Genomic DNA, 19,202 nt, shown 5'->3' with positions numbered 1-19,202 from the left:
GGGTTGGACTTGATGATCTTAAGGGTCTTTTCCAACCAGAAGGATTCAATGACTTTGTGTCCCTGCTGTCCGCCCCCACCCGCCGTTCCTCGCCCCGTGCCCGGCTCAGGTGCCGCTGTTCCTGCGCGGCTCATCCCTGCCATGAGCTGCGCCCCGGCCTCAGCCCGGGCGGGTGGGGGCGGTCCCGGGGCAGGGCTGATCCCGCCCCGTCACACCGCCGTGTCCCCCGCTAATGAGCGGCCGCGCTAATTGCCGCGGGGGCGGGGCGCTGGGCGGGCCGGGGGTGTGAGGGGGGGCGCGGTCCCGCCGCCGGGGCCGCTGTGTATAACCCGTCTCCCGGCAACGGCGGGCACGTCACTTCCTGGGGAGCCGCCGTGAGGCGCCGGCGAGCGGGCGGCAGGTGGAGCGGGGCGGCAGGGTCCGGGCTCCGCTCCCGCTTCGGGCCGGTCCCGCCCGGTCCCGCCCGGCGCCATGAGCGCGGAGCTGGACGGCGTGTCGGTGCACTCGTCCTCCTCGTCGTCGGGCTCCCTGGGCTCGGCGGCGGGACCGGTGCCGCGGCCGCTGTCCGCCAACGTGCGGCGGCTGCACCAGGCGCTGACGGCGCTGCTGAGCGAGGCGGAGCGGGAGCGCTTCATCCTCTGCCTCAACGCTTACCACGGCCGCCGCAACGTCTACGACCTGGTGCGCTCCCTCCGCGCCCTCCTCGACGGGCCCCGGCGCCGCCAGCTCCTGCCGCTGCTCCGCCTCGTCCTGCCGCGCTCCGACCAGCTGCTCTTCGACCAGTACACGGCCGAGGGGCCCTACCTGCCGCCGCCTGGCCGCCCCCCGCCGGCCCCTGCCCCGCCGCCCGTGGTCCCCGGGGAGCTGCGGCAGGTGACCCTGCGGCGGAGCAAGGCCCACGAGGGCCTGGGCTTCAGCATCCGCGGAGGGGCCGAGCACGGCGTGGGGATCTACGTGTCCCTGGTGGAGCCGGGCTCGCTGGCCGAGCGGGAGGGGCTGCGCGTCGGTGACCAGATCCTGGGTGTCAACGGCAAGTCCTTGGACAGGGTGACCCACGCCGAGGCGGTCAAGGTAAGGGGGCTCCGGCTGCTGTGCCCCCCATCCCGGGCTTCGCTTCATCCCGCTCTGCCCCTCCCGGAGCTGCCGGCTGTGCGTGTCCCCCCGCCCCGCTGCTTTCCCCGAGTGTTGTCTCTGTGCGCCCCGTCCAGCCTCACCTCCATGCCCGGCTTCGCTTGCTGCTCCGTCCCGGTTCCCCCCCGGCTCTCCGGGGCGTAGCGGTGGGAACCTGCAGCCCCTGGGCTGCGCGGAGCGGAGCGGCGCCGGGTTCGCATCGTGCCGGAGACATCGGGCTCGTCCCGCCGCCGTGCGGGCACCAGCCGTGGGTGACGCCTAACCGGGAAGTTTACGGTGAAAATAACGGTTCCTGCTGATAGCACGGGCGGGAAGAGGCTGCTGGGGGCCAGCCTGGCATCGTCTGCAGTTTTTGGCACGGCAGGTTTGTCCCCTCGGAGCCGAGGGATACTTTTCTTTATTGCAACGTCTCTGAAACATAACGATGTTGTTTGTGTCTCCCTTTCAGTCTGGGAGTCTTGTGGAAGTTAGAAATCTGCTTGAGCCGGGTTTAAGGCATGTACTCTAGCTGCTGTACCATGTTTTCACCTCCCAAAGGTGGGGAAACTGAGGCACGGAGAAGCAGAACACCCACTGCAGGACTGCAGAGTGTCCAAAGCAAGAGCAGATCCCAGATCCCCTCTGGCTGTGTCAGGGGGAGAAGGAGAACAGTTACACAACTGAAGTGCCCCCAGCTTTTCCTGCAGCACTACACCTTTCCATATGCCCCAGAGACCTGTTGTAGCGCGTGCCAGCAGGGATGCTATCAATGAAAGCTCTCATGTAATGCTGAGCATGGGAGCCCCATAAACTGCGGTATTTTTGCTTAAAACTCCGTGTTTTGAGGCAATGTCCATGTTTGAGTGACACAGATCATTCACGGGGATGATCTTGTGGCTGGTGGGCTCAGCTCAGGAGGTTCCCATGGGACAGCAGCACAGAGAATCGACTTTTAGGGCAGCAATTTGCATGCAGCACATGGAGAACAGGGATCTGGGGTGGCAAGACTGTTTTGCAGTTGTTTGTGTGTTAATTCTTCGAGAATAAGCTGAAGCACTCCTGTTTGCAGACTGCTTCGTGTGGCGTGTTCCTCCGACAGTGAATTAATCTTACACAGCTTTGAACAGCATCTTCACAGCCAACCTGTGTGCTCCCTACCCATCTTTAAATCTGTGCCCCAAGCAAGGGCACATCTTCCAGGCTGGAATTGAGTCCCTACTAATCATGAGAGCAGATAAAAGATTTGTAGGCATTTCTCTTTTGTTGTTCCTAATGATAGAACAACAGCAGTTGTAAGCTTTTGAAAGTTAGTCTGCAATTTTTACCCTGAAGACTTAAAACAAACAAACAAAACCCACCCTGTATTTTGGCTATGGATAGAAACCAGGTGTCAGAAATGCTCTGGTCAGTTAAATGACTTCATCTCTAACTCAACCTGCTCTGCTGGGTAATTCACATCACTTTCTGTTTGTTCTCCGATATAATGTACACGATGTCTTTGAGACACTATTGAGTGAAACTGAGCGCTTCCTGCACAGAAATAATTCCTGTAGGATGCAGTTTGCCAAGGGGTTGTTCTGTGAACAAGAGCTATATTTTGCTAGTGTGATCTTAATAACAAAAGAGAATCTTGGAAATTGTCAGCCTGGGAGCTGAACCCCTTTAAACAACAGTTTCGTCATTAGCTCAGCTGTGCTGGCATCTTTGAGAGCTCCTGCACTTGTGTTACATCTGGGGAGGGTTTTGTGACCCATGTAGTGGTGGTAGAAACACTTATTTCCTTGGGAAGAGTCGTAGAGTGATTTACCCTACGGCTGTAATAGTTCCCCTGGAGGTTTTCAAAGTTAAGCAAGTGCTAATTTGTCCTTGCACGCCACACTTGGGAGCAGGGGAAGGAAGGGCAGATTGCATTTAGTGATGCTAAAGGAGAATTTCTCTGGGGTTAAGATACAAACACGTCAGACCGTGTTTTGGCCGTCGTGCAGGGTGTCAAAGCTTCAGGGATAAGAGGCGATGATGGACAGGGTGACTTGACCCCGTATTCTCTGCTTTTCCTTGAAACCCAGGATCTCGGGCTCAGTCTTGACATGTTAACAGCTCTGTGAAGGGCTCTGGCTGTGCTCTGGTCTCCTCAAGCAGACTAAACCTCACTGTGTCCCGACATCCTCGCTTGTGTCTGTTCCTCTGCTCTGTAGTGGATCATGGGAGAGAGAAATATTGGATACAGGCTTGTACCAGAGCTGGGTTTGTTCATGGAATTTATGCGTACACCGTGCTCAGGATCAAATACAGAGAGGGGGGGAAAAAGGTGAGCAGAGAGAGGCTTTCTTAATACAAAACCACGCTGTGTAGCTCGATCTCCCGAACGCTGCCTGCCTGCCTTAGCGGAGGAGATGTGCCGAGCTCTCTCATCTGTCTGATGAAGGCACAGCTCCCGTTCTGTGCGTGCGGCGATGCTCTGGCTCTCCATCTGTCCGCGAGGGAGCACGTTCCCATGCTGCGCTTCCATCCCGCCTGTCCTGCAGCAAGGAACTGTCTGTCTAGGGCAGCTCTATTATTCATAGTATGCAGAATGATGTTGTTGTGAGAGAAGTTGTCAAAGCTTGTTCTTCAGGGTATAAGACGACTGCGGAGATCAGGAAGGCTCTTCCACTGCTGGCACATCACACTCTCCGGGGCGAGATGACAAACTTACTGAACCAGAAATCAACTTTCTGTCTGTTGGGGTGCTTAGGGGTGCCCGGCTGTGACTACGGGCAGTGAGGCAGCTGTTTGGATGGAGCAGAGAATACACACATGGCCTAAACTTGGTTTTGCGATCTTGTAAAAGCATTCACACAGCTACTGCATTCATTTAACGAATCACGATAGCTCGCTTGCTGTATTTTCATGCATGTCTGGCCATGCAGGAGTGACCCAGCTGTTTTCCAGCACTCCAGCAATTTCTATCTCCTACCTTGTATTTTCCGGCGTTGTTCAGAGCTGTGCTGTACCAAAAGTGGGATCGTGGCACTCAATGAAAACTGCCACGAGACTGGGCAAAGAAGACAAAAGTAATAAGCTACACGCTGTCCCAGCTGAAAACTGACTGGTGACCTGTGACCAGTGCAATGGGGTTTGTAGATATTTTAGTGGAAATTAGATTAGAAAGTGGAATTCTGACTTAAATGACAAGATTACCTAAGCGCTCCAAATTTCACTTAATGACCAGCTTCTTAACCTTTATATGAATAGCAGAGCTTTATGCTTTGTCTGCTTTGTGTTCCATATTTCATCCAAATCAAAATTAAATTACTCCATTACAATTATAGCTCTATCATTCCGGCATTCAAGAGTGCACTTCTGCAAAAGATCACTGTAATTTGAATTATGGTGTAAGTGGAGAAGTTCGTATTGTCTGTCATATTTTTAGAGCTCGCTTAGCTTTCACCAGCCTTGCTCTATAGTAAATGGTTCATATTGTAGCAGTTGGGCTGAATTGATAAGCTGTAATATTTTCTCCAGAGCGGTTAAAATTGAGGAGCTTGTGGTTTTAAACCATCAAAACGTTACACAGGGAAGTATTTCTCCCCTGCTCTGGGGTTTGCATGAAACTCACACTCCCTTTCCCCCCACACCCCTTACTTTGGTTGCGTTGCATTAGGTTTTTATGCCCTTTAAATCATTTAAGGAGAAGAGAAAGTGTGAAGTATCGTGACTCTGGATCGTTCCTGATTGAGGATTTGGCTTAATGAGCTGCACCTATGCTACCGTTTGCCCTGCCATGTCTTTTTGTTCCTGCTGACAGCTGGGCAAATCTGGGTGAGCTTGATCAAAATCACCAAAACTAGAATAATTTGTATGCATTGGTCTTAGGAAACACGATTCTTTTATCGTGGTGTAAATCTGTAGTAGCTTCGCCAGAGTCAATGGACTCGCGTCGGGTTTATTCTGAAGGAACTGGGGTAGTTCAAGTTCAAGTCTTGGGGCCTTCCGAGTGGCTTTGGGGACAAGCTGCGGGTTCTGCTGCCGGCGCGGTGTGGCCAGGGGAAGGCTTGTGATGAGGCAGATGAAGGACAAGACGAAGGTCTCTGCTGGCTGTCCCTCCTGTGATGCTCCTGCAGCAGCTCTCTGGGAAGGCTCCTTCCAAACCAGCTTTTCCATCTCCTACACTGACAGTGTCAAGCGGACATTGACAAATAATTAAAAGGAGGTTAAAACTCTTTTTATATTCCATTCATTTGGACTTTCATGATGGCAAACAAGGTGATCTTTTCGGAGACCGTAACTTTTCATACGAGGTAGAACAGACTACAGCTGCTAGTTCTTGGGGGGCACTTATGATATTGCTAAAAGACCAGAGATATGTGCAGCCTTGGGCCTTGGAAGTATATTTAGAGAAATTTTACCTTCCAGGCAACTTAGAAGAAAGCAAATCTCATTTCATTCTTTCTTGTGATGCCCAATTAATTGATTATCATTGTCTGAGACTGCTTCCTTGCTGTAGTCAGTAAACGCTTGGTTCTTTGGTTGGTTTTTAACCCTTCCAAGTACATGGAGTTGCGGACCATCACACCCAATCATGACTGGGATGAACGAATGAAAGCAATACATCGATGCCCTGATCCTGCATGGATGTCAGCCTTGTTCCTTTAAATGCCTGCTTGCTTCTCTCTTTGTCTGTGTATTTTTAGAAGTCAGTGACTGATCCAGATGCTACAAACCTCTCGCCTTCCCAAGGGATCTCAGGGAGCTGGAGCACGGAAGAGAAGGATGTGACCAGCATCTACCCCAATAGTTGGAGCAGTAACCTATTCCTTGGACTCTGTTCTGCTTAAAAACAAAAATACCCAAGAACTGCATACAAAAAAAGCACCTACAGCTTAAAATGCAGGTGCTGTCGATACCACAGGTTCCTGCTCTGCTTTTCTGTCTTGCAAAGAGTTTCCATTTTAAATTGTGCAGCCAGCTGAGCTCAGAGACTGAGGGTGGCAAGTGTAAAGTCACCAGGATCTTCCTCTAGGAAAAGGGGAGGGGAAAACTCTTGAACTTGAAGGCATCTGCATTTTAAATTAGTTTTTAGGTCTGTCAAGTGGCGTTCCTGGTTTCACGGACGGATCGGATGGCACCGGTGGAGCAGACTCGAGCGCTGGACCTCAGCCGGTTCGGAGGGCCCGACATGGACCGAGAGGCGATGGCCATTGTCAGCGTCAGCTCCTCTGAGCTGATCAAATTAATACCATGTGCAGCTTGGAGAGGGGTGAACTTGCACACACAGAGAGCACCTGTGGGAACTGGAGTTAGGAGCAGGTTATATTTCCTGCTTTGCCATTGATGGCCCTCAATGGGCAAGTTACTTAGTCATCTGCTTCCCTTCACTACACTAGAAAATCACAATCAGCTCTAATGAAATCAAATGACATTATGCTGATGTGAGAGATTAGAATGAAGTCCTTAATATCTCCTCTCTCCATAATGCAAGGATGATAGTACTTGAAATGGGTATTGGCTTTTCCATCAGGGTTAGTACTGTTAGGGCATTCTTGAGTTCTTGAAGCATAAATATTATTTAGTAGGCTCCTTGTAAATAAACAGTTTTGTCTCTGTAGTGAAATTGGTAAGATAACCCAGAGCAGAAAAGCCTGTCTTTCCTTCCAGTGCCCGTTAGAAGAAAACGAAAGCATTAGTGTGCAGCTTAGCTGGTGAGTTAAAATTCTTTCACTCGGTTCCTCTGTCCTTAGGGAAGATGATGGATTTTCTTGACATCTTCCTCAATGCCACGTCTGCTCAGAGAATTATTCAGCTCTAAATCCCCTCGCCTGAACTGACAATGCGTCTGCTAAAATGATTTGGCTTAGTTTCTTTTGACTGGGTGCTCTGTGAATTCTCCCTGTCACGGACCACCAAGTGCTTAGTAAGTAAATACAAGTGAAGCAGAGACCTGGGCAGCCTGGAGAAGCTCTTTTCCTGCCAGCTTCCCACTGCTGGACTCAGAAAATGTGTCTGTCACTTTCAGGGTGGGAAGTGCTGCAGGGGAGGCTGGAAAGGCCCCCGATTTGTGAAGACACTGACAGTGCATCCTTGGTGCATCATCGGGTGTCTGGCTCATTTCCCCCAGTTGATCATTTCAAAGTTGGTTAGTTATTTGGTGGAAAACACTATATCTAGACAATATGAGTTTGTTGTTGGCTCTCATGATATTTTTCAGCATCACTTGGTGTGGAGTGGAATGAGAAGACAAGAGGAAGGGATTCCCCTCGTGCTCCCCCTCACCCCAGGAAGCACCCAAACACCTTTCCAGGCTGGCATTGAAATAAAGCTTTGTAGAGTTTTCTGCTGTTTTTCTACATTGTCCTGGACTTGCCTGAGGGATGCACAGGGCAGTGACCACCTTTGAGGTGACAAGGCTGTTGTCTGTGAGCGGGGATGGAGGTGTCAGTCATTGGAGGGGTGAGGGAGAAGCCCTGGAGCTAAGATTGCATTTGACCTTTCCAGGTGAAAGGGTCGTGGGCTTCCTGGTGCCTTGGGGCTAAATGTGTGCAATCACCACAATTATGCATCAATTTGCATTTATTTGCATAAACGCCACCACTTGAAAGCCAAAGTGCTGTCACCTTTGCCTTGGCAGAGGTGCGGACGTTGGACTGTGCCTTCTGTAATTGCCTTTTATCTTCCTGACAGGCCATTTCACACCCTCCATCTCCTGTGCTGTTACCTATTGCGTCCCTCTCTGGTTCCTCTTGCCCAGCACTCTATCTGTGGCACCTTCTCTCCCCTCCAGCCGTCCTCCTGTCCCCTTCTGCCCACCTGCCTCTGTGTCACTGTTTTCCTGGACCAGTTTTCCCCGTTCCCCAGCAGCACAGGGATGAACTGTTTGTGTACGTCAGTGCAGATGCATCTCCCAGTTCCTCTGCACAGAAGCAGTTCCCTGCTCTTCGTCTGTAGATGGGGGGAGGATATACTTGATCTGAAGCATCTTATTTACGGCTCAAGTCTTGGGCAGGGGACAACCTCTCCCTGTGTGTTTGCATGTCATCTGGCAAACTTGGCCTTAACCAAGGTGTGTAGTGGGAGCTGTAATAGTCTTATATTTGTCCTGCCTGCAGCGGATCTCTGGAGCAAGGCTTTGGGGGCAGGCAGGCAGGCGGTCCGCCTGCCTGTTGTCTTCTGCTCTGGCCTTTCCACCTGCAGAGAAACCATTTAGCTGATGTGGCTCAATCGGTGGTTCTGCGGAAGCTCTGGCAGTGCTGCCCCTGCAGCCCCCTGCTCCATACACATGGGGCCTCTTGTCATTCCCACTGCCACTGAGATGGCTTTGCTCATTCTAGCTGAGCCCACCAGCTTAAAACTGCCCGAGTCTACCTGTGTCTGGCAGGAGCACCCCAGGACAGGGCAGGAAATAGCGCTTAGACAAACTTCTGCAAATTGTTCCCTCCATGGTGCTGGAACATGCTGTAAAAGCTCCCTCTGCCTCCCTCCTGTGGTATCTCTGCATTTCTTTCCTCCTCGCAGCTATTTTTTAAAAGCCTATGCCTTACTTTTTTGGGACTTGGTGCGAAATTGCGTGGTACTTCGATGATTGATAACCTCCGCACTGACCTTTGGAGCTCGCAAATGGAGCAAGCGCTTGGCTGCCCATTATTTGAGCTGCCCAAGGAGCCAAACAGCTCTGGCGAGTCTCTTATTGCCAGAAGAAAGCAGCTTGCGTCTGCAGCAAGGGGGAGGATGGCTCATACTTAATGCTTCTTGTATCAAACTGTGATCTACCCACTAACGGAATGAATTGGAATAGATTGCTCATTTCATTAGTGGCGAAGGTGAGTGGGCTGTATCCGTACGAGACGCATATTTTATTCAGGCTGCCAGAAGAATACTGGTGATTAATTGTCATTGATTTCTGACATCTGCGTTCCTACAAAGGGGGTTGGGTTTGAAGGCTGGGGAGATGCTTTTACACAGCCTTCAACCTTTCGTCGCCCTCGAGAAGTGGAAAGAACAAGGGGAAAATTTGGAAGGCGGGAGAGGAAAACCTTCAGTAATGCAAGACGTGCTGGGCGAGAGTGGCCTGGCACGGGTGGGTGTCAGGGAGGGGTGGCACCCGTCAGTCTTGATCGTAGCAAAGAACACGCTGCATTGAGTGTCGGTTTGGCTTATTTTGTTGTTTAAAAAGGTGCGAACTGTGGGTACGTGAGATGTGTGTTTCCTATTTTTGATTATTTTAAATAACCTACTTCACTCTCGGAGGACTCAATAGATAATTGAATAGTGTGTTGTCAGGGGATCAGTGGCCTCCTGGAATCAATCTGCCCATCTCTGGCACTTGCCACTTCTAATAACATTTCTAGGCAGTTGGTGACTGTTTCCCTGCTAAATGTTTTGGCACTGATCCCCAAATTCAACTAAATTATTTCCTTAAGTTTGTCTTCTAGCAGGTGTGCTTGCACACTGTGGTGCCAGTGTTAAACCTTTCCTATCACAATCTTCAAATGCGTTATGAATGGGGCAAAGCCAAATTTCATCTGAGTCTGGAGCAAAACACAGCAGCACTGAAAAACGTGTAACAAGTCCCTGAAATGGCTTGAGAAAAGAAATGGAGACACAGTCTGTGCTGCCTGAATTCTGCAGAGGGGATTAAGGAGGCGGAATAATTTTATTTAGTCATCTGCTGCAAATAAGTTGTGTTCAGTGTGCCCATCAAATAATCCGCTTTCCCAAAAAGCTTGTGGGATGAATTTTTTGGTTGGTTTTGTGGTGATATCTCTTCAGGTATTGAACACGAGACAACTTGCATGTCTGTGAGGAAGAAGTTCTTGTAGTATCCCCATCCTTTCTCTCCATGGCCCCCATGCTTTTTAGGTTAGATAAAAACTGCCTTGAAGAGCTTGTCCTTTTGTCCCAGGGAGCTGGGGTGACCTGCTTCATGGGAAGCGTATTGTTCGTGTGGGCAGGTGCTGGCCCTCTCGCTTGCTGTTGTTGCTTTATAAATAGGGCTGACAGCAAAATCGAGGTCAGTGGACTCGTGCCAGCTCGCTGACGCTGTGACACCTCACCGGGAGAGGCAAAGCGCTCAATGAGCACAGGGACCAGCAGCCCGGAGGCTTGCGAGGGAGGAGGGGACAGCGGTGAAGACCTGTCACAAAACCCTCTTAACCAAGGGGACAATGCAGCTGGCTGAAAGCCTGTGCTCAAGTGGGCTTTGGGACCCCCTGCAAAGGGCCCATGGTGGATGCACAGTGCGGGAGAAGCTGATGTGATAGGGCTGGGTGATGATTCCTGCTGATCTCTTGATGGTCAGGGAGACCAGTTAGAAAATGGGTCCTGCCTTCTGCAGTAGAAATGGTCCCTGATGGCCACCTCCTCCCTTGTGACAAACGGCTTTGCCGCTGCATCCTTGGCTTGAAAACCTTCCATCCTGCCCGAGCAGCTGAGTCACCTATTTGTAACACAGTTGTCATTGTCCCCTAGTGCTGGTGTCCCCAAGGGCTTGCAGAGGCTCCCACTGCCTCTCCAGCTCAGCCTCCTTGGATGGCTATTAATGATTTCCATTTTTGCAGCACCTCTATGCTCAAAGCACTTTCTTCTATTAGATGCAAGGCTTGTACCTCAGTTCTCATTCTGAAGTGGATTCCTTGGGTACCTCAGCTACAGCTGGGGGGGAGTTGGGCTGCCCAAAGCCCCCTGCAGCCCTCAGGCTTAGCAAAGCTTGGCCCTGCATCGCTTGGAAAGCAGGCGGTAAGATCCTGGCCCAGCGGTAGTGCAGCAGTAGGCTGCACCTCATTACCTTAGTCGCAGGCATAAATGACCCCATTAAATCTACTCTGTATCCCAGTGATGTAGCAATAAAAACTGTCAGGACCAAGATGGTGTTAAGAAATTTATGGCAAATGCTCCTCTGGGTGGTCGCTTGGATTCCTCATAGGAGGCTAGAGCATCCTTTGGAGGGAGGCTTCTCCCAAAGCACTTTGTAATGACCTGAAGAACAGCTGGCAGGAGAGAGTAGTTATCATGTGCTGCTAACTTTCCAAAGGTGCTGGATGATCATGCTCAGTGGATGAGAAAATTACCTGCCAACTTGTTTGGGATGTCAAATCAACCTTGTTTTCTCCAGACTCCAAAAGCTGTGGAGAGCCTGGTGGAAATGTGTATTAGCGGAGCAGAAGGGGTGAAATGGGTGGAGTGGAGAGCAGCTGCAGAGGGCACCTGCCTCATGCCCCAGGCTTGGTGAGAAAGTCATCCTGGGTCTGTCTGCTGTGCCTGGGGGGAAAATCCAGATGAACCAGCTCTGGGGGGGACTTGCTGTTGGAGTTGTCTCAGCCTTATTTCCAAAAGCGAATGATTTGTCAGCCTCAATACATGGAAACTGAGGCACTTATTATGTCAGGATCTGTAACAGCTGGAGGGTTTTTGGCTCCCAATCTAAAGGCTACAGCCTGTCAAAGCACAGGGATGATAAATAGGAAAAACACACCAGTGGAAGTGGTTGGCCCTGCTGGCATGGCAGATGTGCTGGGGGCTCAGTGGGGACAGGGGTGAAGCCCCCCAGGTCAGCATGGGGTTGGTTTTGTGTGCAGGATGGGTCACGGGCTGTGGGTGATGGTCACTCTGCATAGGCTGCTGACCCAGTGTGTTCCCACCAGAGCACTGCACCACTTCTCCTGTTCCAGAGATCTCCTCTAATACCACTGGGACCACCGTTTTTCCTCTTTCTCCCAAAAGCAACAGACTTCTCCCCAGATGCCAGGAGGGGCTTTCCTACAAACCAGAGGATGAACAGGTGCACCAGCCTTGGTAAAGCCAGAAACAAAACCACAGAGGGGGAAACATCAGTGTTTCTTCCAGGGCAGGGAGATGGAGAGTAGCTCTGCTTGCTTGAAGCTCACCACAGCTGCAGATAGTGATTCTTGTCTCTGTTTGGTTGTATGATGGAAGCTTCTCCTGTTTGGCTCACCTGGTGCCTCATCGCTTTGCAGCTCTGCAAGCCAAGTGCTTTGTTAAAGTCTAGTTCGGTGTGTGGATGTCAGAGGAGAAACACTGTGCTGGGCAGGAAACTGCTTCACTTGCTGAGTGCTCGAGAAGCCTCCGTAAATGTATAAAGGACTATACAGAGTGTCACCAGCCTTCTGCTGGGAGAGGCTGTCACCAGCAATGTCCCGATGGGCACCCCCGGCTTCCCTCCCTCCTCTTGTGCTGAGGCTGGTGCCTCGAGCCAGGCGGCTGCTCTCCTGGCCTCCCGGTTCGCTGCTGTCACCTTCATGCATAAAACATCTCCCTCTGACTGAGATCCCATCTCCTGGTGGCCTTGTCAAGGGAGCTGCAGAGGGACATAAAAAGTCCCTTGTAAATCTCTGGCCTCTCATCCCTGGAAATTTTCCTGTGCCTCCGGAGAACGGCTCTACTGCTGTTCCTGTGCTTTCAGGGAGTGACATTTAGCTGAGGTAGGATGGGAACAGCCAGTGCTCTGCTTGCTGCCACCTTGAGCAACGACCACTGCCCTGTCCCCAGTTCCCAGCGCAGAGCGGGAGTCCCTGTCACTTCTTCTGGTGTCCCTTCTCCCAGAGGTTATTCTTGGTCCCCCCTCCCCTGCCAGGATGGATGCTTTGAGGAAGGGAGGAGATGGGATCCCTATGTCAGTCCCAAAAAGCCTCGTGTGGGAATGGGGTGGCAGCAAATGCAGGGGGCAGGGGGAGAGATTGAGATGGGGTACAGCCCCCACAGAAACAATAGGGATCACTCTGTGCTGGCAGGTCTAGAGCAGATGAGAAGCCTCCCTGCCACCCCCAGCTCATTGCTGTGGAGTTCGGATCATCCTGAGTGTGTCGGTGTGGCAGCTGATGAAGGGGCTTTGGCTTGGGAAGCTGAACTGTGCCCTGAAGCGTGGCTGGGCACCTGCGATGTGGTGTCCCTTTGAGTGGTACCAGGTGTGGACGGGGGGCTCAGGAATAGCTCCATCGTCCCAGTGACACTTGGGCTGATGCCAGCAAGACTGGAGCGTGGTGAGCGCTTCTCCTGTCTGCTGGCCAGGCTGGGCTCCACGTGCTCACAGAGGATGGGTTTGAGGGGACACGGACCAGAGCTAGTGAGCAGCCCAGGATGTCAAAGTGCTCTGCGGTTGTTCTGATGGGGCTGTTGGTTTCGCAGTTCTCGTTTAAGCTCTCCAGGCACGTGATGACCTTGGGAGCATGTGACAAAGTTGCAGCCAAATTACTGTATGTGATGGAGATGCTGAACTGGGAATTGGCGAGCTGGATTCTCTCTGGCTCTGGCAGGGAAGGACAGAAGCATTGCCAGGTCAGAGCTGGGACTCAGCCAGCCCAGTATTACTGGTGATATTACTCTTTACCGAAGAGCTGCTGGTATTAGTTCTTCCCGGTCACGAGCTTTGCTCGGCAGCTTCTCTGCTCAGTGGGGAGAGGAGACCTTGCAGGAGCAGCTCATCAAAAGGACGTATATATGTGGGGAAAAATAGAGAACCCAAAGCATCTCCTTTCTGAGAGCCGATCTGGAGCATTGATGTTCCTGAGGCCTCAGAAGGGATCAGCATGTACAGCTGTCCCCAGAGGGAGCTCCTATATGTTGATTTAAATTTATTATAAAGCTTATGTCAGCTTCTCACAGTGGAGGCTGGAGGAATGGAGGAACAATTGCAAATGGGCTTATCTGGATCACAAGGTCATCTCGGTGCATGCTGTTTCAAATCTATGTATATATTTATTAACTCTTGTACTCATTAATTGACTACTTGTGCTGGGGAAGCAGCTGGTAATGAAATGGCAACAGAGGCTGAATTTCTGGGAGCGTTGTGGAGCGTTTCCTGTGGCAGAGCTCGGGGTGAGCTGAGGGGACCAGCAGTGCTGTTGTCCTCCAGCATTGATCCCTGTCCTGCTCCGGCTCCTCTCCAAAGCTGCAGAAGCTGCTCAGTCTCAGGTTCAGCCCATGCTGAGGTTCCTCTGGCCATGTCACTACCCACCTTGCCTCCCATACTCTCCTTCACCTGGCTCTTTCCCTGGCTGTTGGGATGAGCATGTTTTCACTGTCGGCAGCAGCTTTGCCGTAACACTGTTGTTATTCAGGAGAGAACAGAAGAAATCCCACTTATTTCACTAGTTTGTGTAGCTCAATCATTCAGCTGGTGGTTGCAGAGTAGCTTGACATCTTTCAACCTCAAGGAAGATCGAAGCCGTGTCACCCTAGAGTCCCAAGGAAGATTGTCCTTCCCCCTCCTTAGGCATTAACTCCCTCCTTGGTTTGTCTTCCAGGTGCTGAAAGGCTGCAAGAAGCTGAACCTGTCTGTACATTCGGTGGGACGCATCCCCGGGGGTTATGTCACCAACCACATCTACACCTGGGTGGACCCGCAGGGCCGGAGCGTGTCCCCGCCGACGGGACTGCCCCACCACCAGAACAGCTCCCTCCGCAAGGACAGCGAGAAGAGGAGCCACCTCCAGCTCCTGCAAGAGGGAGATGAGAAAAAGGTGAGCAAGGGGGACAGCCACAGCCACAGGGACCTGTCTGCGGTTACCTGTAGGTACCAACTCTCCTTGTTCCCTTTATGCTTTTCATTCGTGTGATTCTGGCCTCCCTTGGGATAGTCTGTCTCTGGGATACTCTGCATCCTGGTTTTCTCCTTAGGTCTGTAGCTCTCCCTTCGTCTCCCCTGAGGAGTCCTGCAGGACAGGATGGGTTGGCGCTGTTCCCACTTGGCGCAAGTAGAACCTGAGCTGGAGACAGATGCAGCTTGTCTGGTTATGACGGTCCTGCCAGAACAGTGGTCAGACCAGAAGCTGCTTTTAAGGCTTTTCTTGAACAGGTGGTGGTTTTGGCTGAAGACTGTGGCCAATGTGGTCACTGAGAGGCTGACATGGATGTTATGTTCTCATGGATTTGGAGGGCTGGATCTCAGAGTGCATTACTGCCCTTCTGCATGTGTTTCAGGTCTTTCCTCAGGTGTTCTCATCAGGCTTTCTTGGGTCTCTTGGCAGTTATGCTATCAAGCAAAATGGAGGATTTTCCTTTTCTGTTTGGGGAAAGGCAGGCTGAGCCGGGAAGGGCCTGAGCAGTGCTGTGCAAAAGCCCCTGGCAAGTGAAAATGGAGTGGGAAGGGAAGGAAATGGCTTTTGTAACAAACAGCTTTTGTAATGGTACCCAGGGGAGCTAGTGGTGCCTGGCCAGTGCTGGCCACTCCAGCAGAGCCTGCATCTTGGGTCTTCGACAGAAAGGAAAGCATATCAGCACACCTAATTCCAGTCCTCTTGCTGTGAGCCTTCCCTCCTTAGAAATCAGCCTTATAATAAGTGAAGCCAGCAGAGGATAAGTTCAAGCTGCAGTATCTGATCTTGGGGATTTAGTGTTTCTCCTCCCTTGTGCTTCCCATGCCCAGACAGACCTGGAGACTTGTAGATGCAGAGGAACAGTGTTCAGATGCCCTTGCACTGAAGGATAGGCTGCGGAATCATAGAATAGTTTGGGTTGGGAAGAGTCTGCTCATGCTCTCAGTGGTGATGGATAGGGAACCAGTTTGTCTGGTACAAGCAGGACATGGTTTTTCCTCACCAGTATTCATGGGATATCAAAGTACTGTCATGTGAGCGAGCGAGGTACTTGCTTCCCAAAGGCACAGAGTTGCTTGGAGCCTTGACATATTTCCATCCTGTTATCCTGAGTCTGGCTGTCCCCAGCACTTAGTTTGTATGCCCAAAATGTCCTCAGCTCTACCTGGAAAGGCTGTGGAGGAATCTGTAACCTGCAGCTTCCCACCTCAACCAGAGTGCAGAAAATCTGATAGAGGATGAGGTGTTTTGCTGATGAAATATTCATGTGGGCCACAAGGGAGAAAGCCCCATTATTTTTACTTTAAAGAGAAGAGAAAGGCAGGCAGTGCTGGCTTGCTGGTGTCCCCCACCCCCTATCCCTCAGTGTCACCTTGACAGGGCTGGCGGTGACTCTTTGAAGCTGTAGGTAGGAGGTGTTTCTCTGCACAGTGTTCCTTTACTCCTTGCTCTGTATCAAGGTGAAATGCTCAGAATCCTGCAGCTCTTCACATCCCTGAGCCCCACACAGCCCCAGGCAGCCCTTTCCCGTCAGTCCCCGTGGAGACGCGGTCACAGGTGCCCTGGTTGTCCCCAGGCTGCTGCACGGTCCGGTCATCACACCAAAGCACCTTCCTCTGCTGCTCCTGGTCCCGAGCTCATCAGTGCTGGCTCCCTCAGGATGTACACAGGAAAATGGATCCAACTGAACTTTGCAAGTTAAAAGAGCTTTAATTACCATAGCTTAATCTGCTTTGGAAGGGAATGAAGCCAAGTTGAATGAAAGCCATGTTAAACTTCAAAGAGCATCCATGCTGGGCTTGGCTGCTGTTGGATACACTCATTCCCAAGGTGTAGGGGGCCTCAGGTCCAAGTTGCTCACCATTCTAGCTGAGCTGGGCTGTAGGACCTTGGCACACAGCGTAGCTACCCTTGTTCTGAGCTGTGATTCTCTGGAGCCATTGCTGTGATGCCTCTTTGCAGCACTGGGAAGATTTGCCAGCCTTGGGTGGGAGGCGCAGTCTTCATGGTGCTACCAGCCTGTGGCTTGCTGGCTTCAGGACCTTTTGCCCGGGTGTGCAGAGTGGTGATGACCCTCGTTCTCCACCTGGCTCTTCCAGATTCTGAGTTTCTTCTTCCTTTCCTTGGTACTGCATCGAACAGTCAGCCCTTTGCCTTCTTCTAGTGCAGGATCATGCTTGGACCCCAGGGCAGGGGGTGAAGTCCCCTTTATTAACCTGGGAAGAGTCAGGGACCATTGCAGGAAATATTTGAAGCTCACAGAAATGATTGTGCAAAGATCTGACGCAGAGGGCAGCCCTGGCATCATGAGAACTGGCTGTATTCAACCTCCAGGCTTGTCTCCTCCGTGGCGTGTCACCGGTGACATCGGTCACTCTGTTCCCATCCTGTCCCTCTGTGCCGTGCCGGCCATGTGCCACCCTTCTAACAGAAACTCTCAGCCCAGTGTTGTTCCAGCCCCGGGAATTATCTGGCACTGCCAGAGGTCTTCTCCTTGCCCCGATAATGGCCTCTGTCCTTGCTGGCCACAAGCACAATGCACCGTTCTCCTTTGCTTGGTGGTTCAGAAGTGCTTTCAGCAGTAGCTGTCAGCTCTGGTGGGACCCAAGGTTGCTCAGAATACCACCATGACCCGTCCACTTCTTGCACTGCATTGAGCCTGTGTCCAAACCCAGCTCCTGCTCATTGGTGCTGATGCACAAGGCTTGGTGTGCGTGTTGCAATAACCTGCCCTCCTGAATTCCCATCTGTAAGACCAGCAAAAGAAAATTACTGGATGCTACAGCTGTTAAATGACGCAGGCCACCCGGACAGTTCTGTGTCCAGAGGTGCCTTACTCTGCCAGATGGTGGTGGAATAAAGCACCACTGTGATCAGAAGCTGGATGGCAGCATGGAGAGCCTGACCTGGCTGGTAGATTGGAGAGGAGTTATTTGGCGTGACTGCCTGTGTCATTTGTCTGAACGCACGCTTCAGGGCACGAATTACTGAGTTGCTTTGTCCTGGCGTACTGTGCACCGCTGAGAGATGGAAACATGTGCTAGAGCACAGAAACAGCCTGCCTCTAGTTTTTTTCTCCTTTTTTTTTTTTTTTTGTATCTGTAGAGATAAACATATATAACTGTTGAAAGTGGGGTTATTCTGTTCACAAATATCATGCAAATAAATGCAACATATCCCTGGTTAATTCAGCCCAGTCAACCGGAATTGACAGGTACCCCCAAGGGCTATTTGATTTCTGGATGGTTTTACATTCCGAGGGAAGGGCTGGGGATTAGCTGGTTATTTTTTCCCCTTTTTCTCTCCTATTTCTGATTGATCTGAGCGTCCTGGAATACATATGCAAAAGCTTTCAAACAGGCACCGTTTGGGAAAGTACAGCAGAGATCAGACTTCAGCCCTACAGCAGGAGAAGTGATGTAAACCAGCAAGTTTGCTAGTGCATTGCTACAGTTCAGTGAGCCTGCAACGCCGCTGTAGTTCAAGTGGTATTTCCAGCTTTTCCAAGGTTAAATTCAAGGTTGGTGGAGGCATCTGACATTCATCAGGCAGCAGAGATATCCCTGTCTGGCTACCTTTCCCTCCAGCACATCTGTTCTGTATGCCTGAAAGGATGGGTTTTGTAGCGTAGTTTAACAAGTTTGCTTATCTGGAGGCAGGAGCATTCATTATCAAAAGGCTTGAAATGGAAACCGCTGCGGTTGGCGTGTGTGATAGTGTAACCGATCCGTCTGGCGGAGGAGGGACCTGGCGCACGGCTGCGTCCCTGCGCGGTCCCACCGGGCGCTGGGGTGGAGCTGTGGAGCAGGGGTGCTTGGGCATCCAGCTGTGGGGTCAGTCTGACCTCCCTGCACAGCTTTGCTGTGGGATCAGGACAGAAGGCATCCAGCATTACTGGCCTAGAGCTGACACATTCCTTGCCTTTCCCTTTCTATGGTAGTTTTGGGTGGACACTGGGATTCCTTCGCTCTCAGCTGTGGAAGAAGCCACCATGGGGCTTTGGGAAGTGACTGGGGGATTGTCAGCTGTCCACTGGCTTTGCCTTCACCATCTCAAGTTGTGCCAGGGAGATTTAGATCAGATATTAGGAAACATTTCTTCATGGAAAGGGCTGTGGGGCATTGGAACAGGCTGCCCAGGGCAGTGGTGGAGTCACCATCCCTGGAGGGGTTAAAAGACACAGAGGTGAGGCTCTTAGGGACATGGGTTAGTGCCGGAGTTAAGTTATGGTTGGACACAATGATCTTAAGTGTCTTTTCCAACCAAAATAATTCTATGATCTTGTTGCATTCAGTGGTTCTGGGCTAAAATCCAGCTTGCAGCAAACTTGGGGCACAGGCTGTTTTGTATGGATGAGCAGGAGGTGAATGGTAAGACCTGGGCCAGTTATTCAGTGTAGACCTGACTTAACAGGCCTTCTCATGAGAAGGCACAAGAAGGGATGTGTGAACTAAAGTGAATGAAGGAACGAAGGAGGTATCTTTACACTTTCCATATCTGTGTGTCTGTGGCAAGTAGAAGAGGTGGCTGTATTTCCCAAGTTTTGCTATTATTAATCTCCTGCCT

General features: G+C 51.4%; 1 protein-coding gene across 2 annotated transcripts in view; it reads left to right on the top strand.

Moving 5' to 3' along the window:
• Positions 1-385: 385 nt before the first annotated feature.
• Positions 386-19,202, top strand: part of WHRN (whirlin) — a 45,143-nt gene continuing 26,326 nt past the window's right edge. For both annotated transcript variants that reach the window (XM_082067899.1, XM_082067898.1), the window contains exons 1-2: positions 386-1,071; positions 14,346-14,561. In XM_082067899.1, the coding sequence (XP_081924025.1) occupies positions 472-1,071; positions 14,346-14,561 (816 nt within the window). In that variant the 5' untranslated portion in view covers positions 386-471. The remainder of the gene's footprint in view (positions 1,072-14,345; positions 14,562-19,202) is intronic.

This window comes from Streptopelia decaocto (genome assembly GCF_964273445.1).
Source record: "Streptopelia decaocto genome assembly, chromosome: 17".
In the NCBI taxonomy this organism is placed as follows: Eukaryota; Metazoa; Chordata; class Aves; order Columbiformes; family Columbidae; genus Streptopelia; species Streptopelia decaocto.
This window is presented reverse-complemented; position numbering and strand designations above follow the sequence as displayed.